Consider the following 13,717-nt stretch of genomic DNA (forward strand, 5'->3'; position numbering starts at 1 on the left):
ACTTTGGTTTATCTTAGAGCAGCTTTCTGGAGTACCAGGTAATCAAGGCAGAATGACATAGAAGTGATTTTGTTTTCTTCCCTATACATTAAAGGGCGAGGACACCAGTTTCAGTGCAGCTTTATACTGGCTATAGAGGCCACTTGACCTCTTGGTGGCTCTGAAAACTTGGGAATATCTATTCATGTTTGGGAAGAATTAGTGATATACAGGCTCTAGCAAGAAAGTTTGCTTTGATATTGTTATTTCTATAAAATCTACTTTGATTTATTTTTGTTGTGTCTGGGTTTTTGTTGTTGTTGTTTGTTTAGGTTTACTTTATGTTTGCATGTACACCGTCTGTCTCCAGACACACCAGAAGAGGGCACCGGATCCCATTACAGATGGCTGTAAGCCACCATGTGGTTGCTGAGAATTGAACTCAGGACCTCTGGAAGAGCAGTCGGTGCTCTTACCTGCTGAGCCATCTTTCCAGCTTTGTTTTTTGAGACAGGCTCTGACTGTGTAGCTCTTGCTGGTCTAGAACTCACAGAGATCCACCTGCCTCTGCCTCTGCCTCTGCCTCTGCCTCTACCTCTCTGCTTCTCTGCCTCTCTGCCCCTCTTCCCCTCTGGCCCTCTGGCCCTCTGCCCCTCTGCCCCTCTGCCCCTCTGCCCCTCTGCCTCCAGAGTGAATACTAGGATTAAATGTGTGTGCCACCATACCTAGCCTATATAAGATAAAACTTTAGACAGAAAAATCTTCCCAGCTACAATCACAGGAAAGGCAGGATCTTTCTGGCTTTGTTGTAAAGAACGAGATGCCATGATTCAAAAATTGAATAAGTATTTATTGTTCCGGAAGGTACATTGCTTTTTATACATATTTCATAAATGATACAGGATTGTACACGTGTCCAACATCTTGCTCGCCCACCCCCCGCCTCCCACACTCAGAGGATTTGCTCATTGCACTGTGCCATGCCTTCTTAAGAACCCTGCACACAAACAGGATAGATGGCTTAAAAATAATCTGCACAAGGAAAAGAAACAGGGGAGAGGTTGAAGGACAGGAAGGAAGGAGGAGGCGGGCTGGGGACCGAGACATGCATCCTTTCTCTGGCAGGCCAGTGGCGGCTGGTGGTGGAAGCAGTGGCGTGGCTGGCCTTCAACCTCTGCAAGGCACCTAGAGTCTGGGTTTGTCATTCAAAGGTTTTCTTTCATATACAATGATCCCCAAAGGAGGAGGAAAAAGAAACTCCTTGTCCCATGAGGCGGGGTGAATCATGGGAAGGAAGCAAACCAAAACCAAACACCCAATCAATCGGTCGTGTGGCAAGCCCCCGTCCTCCTTGCCATCCTGTCCCCAGAACAGTTAAAAACAGGCCACTAGGCAGAGTGCTTTGACTTCGAGCGCAGGGACCATCTGGGAAGATGGTAGAAAACACTCTATCAGAGTGTAAGAGTAATTCTCCTGTCTCTCTGTTTAAGATAAAAATAAACGGGGTGGAGAAGACAGGCTAAAGGAAGCCATAGGAAGATATTCCTGGTAAAAAGATAGCTGCAGCCTTTGAGATCCGCCCTTGATTTCCAGCAGCTGGGGTGGTGGAGTTGTGAGAGCACATGATGACGTGTGTGTTAGATTAACCCAGAGTCTCTTGGTCTGAAATAGACTCGGAGCCTGATTTTTAGCCGATCTGTAAACCTTACATCCTCCTCTTTTGGTAATATGGATGAGCACGGGCCTTCTGATCCGTGGTGTGCAGGAAGTGGGGGTTATCAATGGGATCAGTATATAAAGGAAGGAATTTTTCCTCCTCTCAAGACTAATTAGTAAAAAAAAAAAAAAAAAAAAACCAAAAGAAAAAAAAAAAGGAAAAAAATACAACAAAAACCCTCATGCAGTATTGCCAGTGACTTCTAGACATTGATTCAGAGCCCCGGGGAGATAGACATGAGATCTCATTAAGAGATAATCCAAGTGTCAATCATCAAACAATCATAACTTAATTCCAATGATTATGTGGTTAAAAGCAGTGTGACCAACCAACCAGGATCTGCAGGTAGGTAGGTGGTCAGAAAAGGGGTGCAGGGCCGAGAGATTCTGGTACCTTTGCAGAGACCGGGTCCAGCTTAAAATGAAGGCCAGGTCCAGCTTAAAATGAAGGCTAGCCGCACTGGCCCAGACTCTGCCATTCATGAATCAGAAGATTTGATTTTCTTATACACTTATTTATTCCTATGTCAAAAATAAGAAACTTTAAATTAAAAAACAAAAACAAAAACCTGGAGCTGAGTGGGGTGCTGGTGTGTTAGTGTTCCGCAGACCCTGCAAAGATGCAAGAAGCAAACACCCAACATCCTCCGCCCAGCTGCGACGGAGTCTTCACTCTCATCCGAAATGGAGATGCTTAAGACAAGACTCGCTAAGCCCTTTGCACTTGGATTCCATGATGCTGGATCCTCAGCATTTAAGATCCCTTTATTCCCTAAGATCCTTTTTGTGTTTTGTTTTTAGAATTAAAGGTAAAAACCCTCTACCCCAGCCTCCACCTGCCATGCTTTAATTAAAACGGCGTGAGTTACAAACAGGCGCACTCTCTGCCGGGATTCACGGTCATCTCGGATCATTCCTTTTCTCCGATCTGTCGGAGGGGCAGGTGTACTTGTAATGGGTCTCTCAGTCTCTTAAGATCCATTTCTGCCTAAAATAGAAACAACGGGTGAGGAAGGGCAGCCAACGAAGCCCACAGCAACATCAGTGCCTACTGAGACAGGCAACCACTCTCCTTTCTTACCATCCTCTCAGGGACTCTGAAAACCCTAAGACTTTAGCCCAAGGCAGAGCTGCCCACCCAGTCTCAGCAAAGACCTGCCCAGGGGATATAAGGAGCCCAGCCTAAGGATGCAGGGGCCATCTCAGACATACGTGACAGCATGTCTCCATAAGCCTTTAGGAGGAGACAGTCTTAATCTCTGGCATTTAAGATTATTTATTCATTCAATATCTATTTAAGTTATTTTACTCAGTCATTGAATTTTTGTTGTTTTTTCCTTTTTTCTTTTCTTTTCTTTCTTCTTTCTTCCTCTCTCTCTCTCTTTCTCTCTCTCTCTCTCTCTCTCTCTCTCTCTCTCTCTCTCTCTCTTTCTTTTTTTAAGATAGGGTTTTTCTATGTAGCCCTGGTTGTCCTGGAGCTCACTCTGTACACCAGGCTGGTCTTGAACTCAAGAGATCTGCCTGCCTCTGCCTCCTGAATGCTGGGGTTAAAGGTGTGTACCACTGCTTGGCTTTGTTGTTGACTTTTGAGATAGTCTCACTCTGTAGCCTAGGTTAACCTCAAACTCATAGAAGCCGTCCTATCTCAGACTTCAGGGTTAGGATTACAGGTGTGAGTCTAACACTGCTACAACAGCATTAAAGGGAGATGTGCAGTCAACTGAAGCATCTTTAGAGCCTGTCACATGCTTGGGTCTCATCCTTAAGTAGTTGTATTAATTAGCATGGGTGGGGCTAACGTTCCTCTATTTGTACTGGACTAGAGATGACTGGTCAGTATTACCTGTGGCTCAGAATGACCTCATGCACAGCCACAGAAGGCAATGTGCACTTACACACACACTACACATACTCACATGTACATGATCATGCACACTTACAAACACACATAAGACATGCACAGATTACACACACACTCATTTACACATAGATGTACACACACACACAGAGACACACAAACATATGTACCACACACAGACACACACACTCATATGCTCACAAACACACGGACACACTCACACAGACACATACATATGTACCACACACACAGACACATACAGAGAGACAGAGACACACATACAAACACATTCACACAGACATGGACACAAATACATTACACAGATAAACACACAAAACACACATAAATGGACATACACTCACATACCACAACCTTCCCCACCAACAGACACACACACACCACAGAGAGACATGGACATACACATACTCACACCACACAGACACAGACACACACGTATACCACACACACACACACACACAAACACACCAGAGAAGGGCAGCCAAACACTCTAAGGAAGAAAGGCCTTCTGGTAACTGTTGAAAACCTCTGCAATCTCAAGACTATGGGGAACAAATGAGGATTTAGTCACCCAAATTAAAGGGACTGCAGGAGTTTGAAAGAGGGGCTTCTGTGGAAAGGAAGCGTGTCTTTAAAACGCATCCCCCGGAATGACCTCACGAGTACCCTGCCCAGCCCTCCTCGGCTCTCCCACAGTGCAGTTTGCTTTTGGCTTTAGCGTCCATCCAGTTGACTTGGAAAGACTTTGGATCAGTCATTGTAGAGAGAATAGAAGAGGAAAACAACAAGAAAACAGAAAAAAAAAAGGGTCTGAAGAACTGACTATGAAAAAAGGAAAAAAAAAATAGCTCTAAAAATTCCAGTGTGTTTGTGTCAACAGCACAGCTGGGGCTCACCATTTTCATCACGGTGAGGGCACACAGTGTACAGGTGCCTGAGAGGCTGAGGTTGGAGTGTCACCTGGAGTCACAGGCCAGCCTAAGGCGGGCATCCAGACCTGTCTCTTCAACCACAAACAGCAAAGCCAGCCGGGGGGCAGCTCTGCCAACAGAGCACTTGCCCAGCAAGCCTGGGGTTCTCACCTCAACCCTCAGCATCTCCTAAACCTTCGGTGGAGTCAATCCTAAAGGAAGGTGGAGGCAGGAGGACCAGGAGTTTGATTCATTCCCAACTGCTATACAGTGAGTTCAAGGATAGCCTGGGTCACAGAGGCCACTGCCTTAAAACAAACAAACAAACAAACAAACAAACAGAAATATATCCTTCTAACAGGAAGCCAACCCCCTTAAAAAACCAAAAAACAACCTTTTAGCTAAATAAAGTTTTAATTAACCACCTTTATACTGGAAACGGTCGCCGTCTCCTTCCCTCCGCCTGCCCGATTGCAGGACCACGGTTATCAACGATAACAATGCTATTGAAGACAGGGCTGGGCTCGTTTAATTCTCATAGGACTTACCTGAGCAATTGCATCCTTGAGCTGATTGTATTTCTCTAGGTCGAAACGTGACTTTTTGGCTCCTTTATGGAAAAATAATAAGTATTGTCTGTCTCTGGCTTCTGGATAAACATATTCCTACAACACAAAGGAGAAATTAGCCATTAGTCCTCAATAGTAGTATTCTAAAGACATTTATTAACTGCTGGTTGATAATTCACTGTTGGTTAGACTCAATACAATAAGCATTCATAGACAGACCCACATGCTGTGTTACATATTTAGTTATTTCTTAAATGTTGTTTGCCTTTGTGTTTCCCTGGGCTCAAGCTATCCTCTTCCCTCATCCCCGCAGGCAGCCGGGACTACGAACACTTGCCCTGTTCCAGGCTTTGGTTGCTCTTTCTCGGCCAGAGTCTATTCATTTCCAGTGCTTCGTGGTATTGTACTGTAGCCCACCAGAGTGTTATTGTCTCCTCTACCACGACTGAAGCTGGGATGATTGCAGGTATGTGCTAGCATGCCTGGACTCACCAGATCTTCTTCTTTCAAGGAATTTGCTGTCTTACAAAGATTCTTCAGGCTGAGAATGAATGTAGTGTGTCATTGTAATGATCCTGAAGTGTTTAGATGTTGCTTAACAGTCATTTAGCTCATGGTGCTAATTAGAGATGCTAGTTAGGTAAGCCAATATTTAGCCTAAGGAATTATGTACATTTAACCGGCTGATGTTTCTGGTCAGAGGTGTGACCAAACTGGTTACTACTGCTATGTCATAACTTGTCACTTGGGGGCAGTAACAATACTCTGGAAGTCCAGTGGAGCAGGGACACAGGACAGACACAGCATTAAAGCTACGAGTACAAGATAATGAAGAGCTGCCACTGTGTTCCAGACTAACACCGCAGTCATGCAGAGCCCCAGTGAGCGTGTACAAAGCAGAGCTCTCTGGGGCAGTGCCACCCCCTCAGCCCCTCCCACCAGCCCAAGCAAGTCTCTGTGTACATCAGGATGACCTTGAACTTGCAATACTCCCCGGCCTCTGTTACCTATGCGCAAGAATACTTCTTTTCTCTTCTTTCCTTTCCCTTCCCTCTCCCCCTTCCCCTTCCCTTCCCTTTCCTTTTCTTTTTTAAAGATTTATTTATTTATTATATGTAAGTACACTGTAGCTGTCTTCAGACACACCAGAAGAGGGCATCCCATCTCATTACAGATGGCTGTGAGCCACCGTGTGGTTGCTGGGAATTGAACTCAAGACCTTTGGAAGAGCAGTCAGTGCTCTTAACCGCTGAGCCATCTCTGCAGCCCCCGCCGCTGGTATTTCTACTGTTATTCTAGATCCAGGTGACTTCGTTTTCAGAAATAACTACTCACAAATGAACTCAACAGAGGGAAACGGGATATAAACATTTATCAGGAAGGGAAGCTTGGGGGCAGGACACACTCGGGTTCAGTTCCTGGGCCTACGGTTTTCAACATGTAATTCTTTTCCTAACAAGCCTTACTTCTTCATCTGTAGAATGGGTATGTAGTTACAGAATTGAGACTAACTAAATGAGTGGCTATATATTCATGCTTTTTGATATAAAATATATGATTCACCTCGGAAAAAGGTGCACAGACATTTTTGCAGATGTGAGAGGGCTTAATCTTTTCATAATCAAAGAAATGCAAAATCCATAGGGAAATGCCATTTTAAAAATTTTGCTGACTGACTGGAAAGAATACATCAAAGAGTTTCTGAATTTAAGATGTAACTGGAAAGGTTCTAGTGTGTGCCCAAGGGTGTGGCTGCCTTTTATTTTCATTTGTTCACTTCATTCAGTCCTTGAGATATAAGGAACCACACATGTTATAGAACAAGGGAGTGAGATGTGGATGACACCAGGCTATGCAGGTGTGGTGGAGCACATGAGTAACCATGGCACACTGAAGGCCCAGGCAGATGCCAGGCCACACTGAGTTACAAAGTGTGAACCTGTTCCCCAAAGCAAGCAAACCACAGCTTTACACACACACACACACACACACACACACACACACACACACAGACACACACACACACACAGACACACACACGTAAAAGATATTATAGTCTCCTTTGAAGGAAAAGACACTGAACTAATAATTGTGATAACGCACAGTGCAAGAACAATAGAATAATACACTGCAGTGTTTCACGGGAAACGGGAGACAAGGAGCTGTAGGAAACTGGTTAGACGTTTCTGAAAGGTGGAAATTCAAGTAAGCCTTGAAATAGAATGGAAAGGAACAAGGAGAGCATTCCATACTGAAGACTGGCATGGGGAGGGGAGGGCAGAGGAGGGCAGAGGAGGGAAGAGGAGGGGAGGGGAGAGGAGGGGCCCCTGGGGACTAGAACACAGTGCAAACACAGGTGAGCTGAGAGTCATTTAAGAATGGACAGCATCAGTTGTGAAAGCCCTGGCTGAGGAGGAGGAAGAGGGAAACTGAGGCAGGCTGCTGGGCGGATGGCATGCTTGCCAGCTCTGCTCCCTCAGTGACTGCTGTGAGTCACAGGATCACAGCAGACCCGGGTAAGCATTCAGAGGACTGGACAGTCCACTTTCTGCCTTCCCTGCTAGGTATGTATGGGAGGCTGGGAAAGGTTCATTACAACCCCCACACAACCCTAGAGGCACAGTCACTGATCTAACGGCAGGAGGGACATGCCCAGTTCAAAAGCAGCCGCAGGAAGCAGCTCTTAGTCTGCTTTAGACAGAAAAGGGAACCTGGGGAGTCTTGTGTGTCTCAGCTGCTTCAAATGTTTGTTATTCAAGGCTATGCTGCTTAGATCCAGTATGAGAGACATAGAGACAAGTGCTACAAGGGCGCGGGTCTCAGGTACAACACAGCTCAGCAGTGGAGCATGGGGCTCAGGCACAGCTCAGCGGTGGAGGTGGGGCTCAGATACAGCTCAGCGGTGGAGGTGGGGCTCAGGTTTAGCTCAGCGGTGGAGTGTGGGGTTCAGGTTTAGCTTAGTGGTGGAGTGTGTGTCTAGGTTCAGCTCAGCGGTAGAGCGTGTGTCTAGCATACGAGAGACTCTCAGTTCGATCACCGGCACATTCAAAAAGCTATAATCCATCATACTTCTCAAAATGACGCCATGGATTTCCATGACACTTGAACCAACAAAATCTGTCAACAAAACTCGGTTCTAGATACTGGCATTCACTAAGCTGGCCTTGGTTGATAGCGAACTGGCTGAAGGTAAACTGGCTGAGTACCTACTGGTCACCTCTTTAGGGAAGTCAAAACATCCTTGAATGTACACAGAAGCAGCTTAGAGTTTAGTCTATGCATTCGATTAATTATAAGGAATTCTCCATTCCTAAAATTCAATAAAAAATCTATGACAGTTACCACCCAACTGTTACAGTAATTACATAAATACAGAAAATCAGGCCAGTAGGGCTGGGAGGTAGCTCAGAGGCAGAGCACCTGTCTAGTGTCTATGAGGGTTTGAGCCTCAGCACTGTAAAAATAATATTACAAATAGCAAAGAAATAAATATCAAGCAAAATGGTGAGCACGTCTCCTATGGAGGCACACTTCCATGCTTGTCGTACCGCAATCTCAATTCTGGAAGCAACTCTGCACATGCACCCTAGTGGCCCAGGCCGTGTCCTACACATCCCTCTCTATGTTGAGCGCAGCCAACCTTGCCGACCCATAACTGAGAGCTGGCCTGGTCGGCTCCATTCCCAGTTGGTAAAAGAGATGCGAAGAGGAGTCCTCACCTGGCGCGTCATTACAAAATACGCATACATGGCCATGGCGCTTCCGTACGTGATGAAGTAGGTGACGGGCTCCATGATGTCCCACGAGTACTCCCACCAGGTGAGCCGGGCCAGAATGCCAAACTGGGTGGCCATGTAGGCCAGGCCTCCCCACAGCACCAGAGTGGTCCTCTTCTCTGCTTTTCTGCTAATTTCAATTCGTACCTATTGGGCACACGTGGACAACATCAGTCACAGGCTTTTAGAACCAACTCCGCAGCTGTTTTTTTTTTTTTTTTAACTGCCCTACATCCGCTAACGGAACAGGGTCTACCAACAAGCTGCAGTCAATCCCCCAGACGTAACCGGTTTCCTAAATAACAGCGGCAGAGTTCACTGAACAGAAGATTTCTGAGTGCTATCAGAGGTTTGCCCTGGAAGTGGGCTCATCCACCTGCAAGGCTAACTTGAAAGAGAAGCATAAAAGCCGTAACGTCTGCTGATGGGTATGCCAGATGGCATCCATTATCAGTTTCAGTTCAAACCCCTCACGGCAGAACAAGAAAGCCAGTGAGCAGTCTGTGGATGCTGAGTGACTGTACTCGGGATGAGGTCTGCAGACAGGCAAGGACACTGCATGACTGTGACACACGGTGGTATCAATGTGGTAACAACCATCCTTCCGAGAGCACAGGCACCAAATTAAAGGGGCTTATTCTGCTCCTCGGTCCCAGTTATCCAGTTTCTTAAAATGAAAATACAGTCCCATGCCACACTGTTGTTTTGGTCAGTGAGGGACCACATGTATGATCGGCTCCCCCAAGACAGCGTGTGAGTCCCGTGTTTGTGGCGATGCTGGCGAAAGTGAGGCCACTGCACTGTTAGCACATCAAAGGGTGACGTGATTCTTGTAGGCAACGGACAGGTATGCTACAGGGGAAGTGTTTTCTAAACTATACGTTCTACTGCTATGTTAGAGGCTGTTACACAAGCCTCATTCATGTAGGGCGACCAGATCTCAGGCTATAACAAGAGGCCAAACTGAATGAGGACCTTGACCATCTATGCCTGTGCAAATATACTCTGTGAGGTTCCCACAGTGGAATCTCTCCTAGACATTTCTCAGGCTGTATCCCCATCAGTGAATGAGCTGTGTCTGCACCTGCAACACTATAAACATTCAAGCTAACGTGTTTGTTACAAAATATTCTAAACAGTGTAAAGGAGAAAAATCAACCATGGGCCTGGGCTGTATTAGGACATTATATTACTTCTGATTGTCCTTTGTGTGTAAGTATAGACCTGCACAGGTATATGAATAACACACTAAAGCCTGGATCACAGTGGCCGGTGAGATGCTCAGTGGGTAAGGGAGCTTGCCAGCAAGGCTGGTGACACGAGTTCAATCCCTGGGACCCACACTAAAGGAGAAAACTGACTCTATTCACCTATCCACAATCAGAAGCTCTCAGGGTCAGCAGTAATTCTAGTCTCTGTATCAGTGCCGGTGAATCTGGTACGGGGCGGCACAACGGACCTCAGTGCTCTTGGTCTCTTACTGTGCTCCAGACAATTCCCTTTATTTTGGCTGTGATTGAAACTTTGGACCAAAAAAGTTAATGGACCAATTTGACTGAGTGGTCCCAGTTGTATTGAAGTGAGACACAGAAGCCATGTGTACTGGGGAGAGAGGGTAGTGCAGGGGAGCCTGGAGGGGGGCTCACCTTCTCCAGGGGGGCCAGCTGCTGCTTGAGGTCCTCTAACCTCTCCACGAGCTCCCGCTCTTTGTTAAGCTGATGCTGCTCAATGCACAGTGTGGTGTACAGCTGCTGGACCAGGGTCTTCACGTCGTTCAGCGTCGCTGCATCTTCATGGCTTAGGAGGTCTGGAGGAGAGAGGTTTGTAACTGGGGTCAGGAGGTGATGGATGAGAGAGGAATAATAATAAAAAAAGATATGGTACCTTAAATAAAATAAAACAAAAAATGACATGGTACCTTAAAATAAAATAAAATAAAATAAAATAAAATGATGATTGAATATCTTAGCCAGGAGATGGCTCAGTGGGCAAATGTGCCAGCTTGGTGAAGCCTGATGGCCCGAGTTCAATCCCAGGGAACAGCATGGTGGAAGGAGAGAAGTGACTTCCACAGGTTGTCCTCTGACCTCCACATGTGCACACGTACGCACACACTCACAGTATGTGCGCCTGGGCACCGACATAAGTAAATAAAAATGTCGATCAACACTGAACACTGCAAATGATGAATTGCTATTCCCAGAACTATTAGGAAATGACAAGGCCTCAAGCGGTTCCATCCATAACAGGAGGCCTTCGGCATTAAACTGAATAACTGGTGTTTGTTTGTCTGTTTGTTTTTTAAAATCAGTCTACATATCAAGGAAGTAAATTCACATGAGGGCAACTTGAAAACTTTGTAATCAACACCCATTATTTTATTCATGAACGTACAAGTACTACGAACACAGACATGGCCAAGGGAAACGGGAAGGGTAACGCCCAGTGGTGGGTGTGGCTGGGGAACTCATCTAGCATACCAGGCCATGTGATCAATCCCCAGTCCTAAAAACAGCAATAGTCCCAACAGACAGAGGAGCACAAAAACCTTAGGACACATGTTCAAAACCAGGCAGGAGCGTCAGTGTCACTATCATTAAGACTCTTTATTAAATGGTTGGTCTGTCATTTATCCCCGGTCCTTGACATTTTTGTTTATGCTTTTCCTAGACAGTTCTGAGGAAAAAATATATAGCATTTCAAAATTGCAAATGATAAGGGCAATATATACATACATACACCTTCACTATCATCACCTAATAATGCTCACTGTTTCCCACCCCCCCCACCCCCCCAGCACACCAACCAACTTTTCTACTCAACCTTGTTTAGTGAAGGCAGAGAATAGCTGTTTTGGCCTCAGTATCATGCTGTGAAGGACATAGTTATGAAAATGACCAAGAAGATTAAACTCTTTGACTCAGTATCTTCTATTATGGGCAGCAGTGTTTCCAAAAACCTAAAATGTGTTTTGAGTCTCTAATAAAAACTCAGCTACATTCCAAGCCCTGACCAGTCCTTTCCCAGATCGAAACACAGCCCAAAGAACATTAACCATCTATTGAAAATATCTTTCAACATAACTATCACAAAAGTTAATCAACGAAGGAATCTGTGTAAGGCCAGGACGTAGGCTGGAGAACAGAGGGTAAAGCATCGAATCTTCCAGAGCTTCAGTCAATGCTTTCAGAGTCACCAGTGATGTAGACAAGACCTCTGTGAGGTCTCTTGAAGTCATCCGTGACAACAGGATCCTCCGTGAGGCAAAGCTGCAAGCTCACATGGGAACACAGAATTTCCACGGACACTACATTCTAGACGGTATTTCTCCTGTAACCTGTCCAGAACCTTGGTGTGACTTGGTGGGACCCACTGCTCCCAACTCCCAGGCCAGGAGCTGAGCTAAGATGTAGCTGCTGTCACCCCAGTACTCCCCTGCAACTCATTTCTCATTTGAAAAGATAAACCCTGAAGCTGAAATGAATTACCTGTGGTTAAAAGAATTCTCTCCCAAATAGTACCCCTTGCTGTGGTGGTCTGAATGGGGATGGCCCCAGAGGCTCATGTGTTTGAATGCTTGGTCCCCAGTTGGTGGAACTGTTTGGGGAAGATTAGGTGTGGCCTTGATGGAGGGGTGTGTTATATATGAGAAGTGGGCTTTGAGAGCTTCTAGCCATGCTCAGTGTGCTCACGGCTGCCTGCTTTTGGGTCGAGATGTGAGCTCTCAGGTGCTGCTCCAGTTCCTGCCTGCCTTTCTGCCTGCCTTTCTGCCTGCCCTGCCTGCCCTGCCTGCCTTTCTGCCTGCCTTTCTGCCTGTCTTTCTGCCTGCCTTTCTGCCTGTCTTTCTGCCTGTCTTTCTGCCTGCCTTTCTGCCTGCCCTGCCTGCCCTGCCTTTCTGCCTGCCCTGCCTGCCCTGCCTGCCTGCCTGCCCTGCCTGCTGCCACGCTCTCTGATATCATGGTCTTGACTTTCATTCCACTGGAACCATGAGCCCAGACAAGCCCTTCTATAACATGCCCTGGTCATGGTGCTTTATCACAGCATTTGAAATAAGGTTTACATTGTTTTAGCAAATATGTGTTAGTTTAAAAACAAAACAACAATAACAAAAAAACTTCAGACATGGGTTCTGGCATATAGAATTAATTAGTTAATTAAGAGACAGTGCCTTCTTCCGTAGCTCAGGCTGGCCTTGAATTCATCTCCTGACTGTCTCCTGAGCTGGGATCTCAGGCAAGCACCACATGCCTGTGGAACACATTTTTATAACAGTCTTCCTGTGCTCACTAAGGCAGTATAGCTTTTTCCACCCTGCTGGGCTGATGTTGTAGATTTCTCATCCCACAGTCATAGAACAGTTTCTTCCGAAGCTTTTTTTTTTTTTAACTTCTTTTAATATGTTAATGTTTAATGATTTTTTTTTCTTCTTTAAAATCTGAACTGGGATTCACATTCCCTCTGTCCCAACAGTTCTCCACACTGTCCTCCCGTACATTCAATGTTGCATGTAAACTGTGGCAAAAGATCAAGACTCCACGCCCTGCCAGTAAATCAGAAAACAAGCAATGGGGGCGAGGGGGGCGGCGGCGGTGGTGGGTACAGGATGGACAGGTGATGGACATGGGAGGCGGGACTGGGGAGGGACAAAGGGAGACAGAGGAGGGAGTGATACACGGACATGGACACGGGACAGACAAACACAGCAGGACAGCTGGGGGGGGGGGAGGAGGAAGAGGAGGAGGAGGAGGAGGAGGAGCAGGAGGAGGAGGAGGAGGAAAAGGAGGAGGAGCAGGAGGAGGAGGAGGAGGAGGAAATGCTTACTAATTGGCACGAAGTGCGCCAGAGCCTACTGGGTAAGGGAAACGGGTTAGTTAGGCTTTTATGCCTGGC

At 46.2% G+C, this 13,717-nt stretch overlaps 1 protein-coding gene across 3 annotated transcripts in view; it reads right to left on the reverse strand.

The window, feature by feature from the left end:
* Positions 1-808: 808 nt before the first annotated feature.
* Positions 809-13,717, reverse strand: part of Mcu (mitochondrial calcium uniporter) — a 170,426-nt gene continuing 157,517 nt past the window's right edge. For all 3 annotated transcript variants that reach the window (XM_030245012.1, NM_001033259.4, XM_006513468.2), the window contains 4 exons: positions 10,474-10,634; positions 8,771-8,974; positions 5,031-5,147; positions 809-2,683 (listed from right to left, as the gene is read on the reverse strand). In XM_030245012.1, coding sequence (XP_030100872.1) covers positions 2,606-2,683; positions 5,031-5,147; positions 8,771-8,974; positions 10,474-10,634 — 560 coding nt within the window. In that variant the 3' untranslated portion in view covers positions 809-2,605. The remainder of the gene's footprint in view (positions 2,684-5,030; positions 5,148-8,770; positions 8,975-10,473; positions 10,635-13,717) is intronic.

The sequence above is a fragment of the Mus musculus genome, chromosome 10 (genome assembly GCF_000001635.26).
Source record: "Mus musculus strain C57BL/6J chromosome 10, GRCm38.p6 C57BL/6J".
In the NCBI taxonomy this organism is placed as follows: Eukaryota; Metazoa; Chordata; class Mammalia; order Rodentia; family Muridae; genus Mus; species Mus musculus.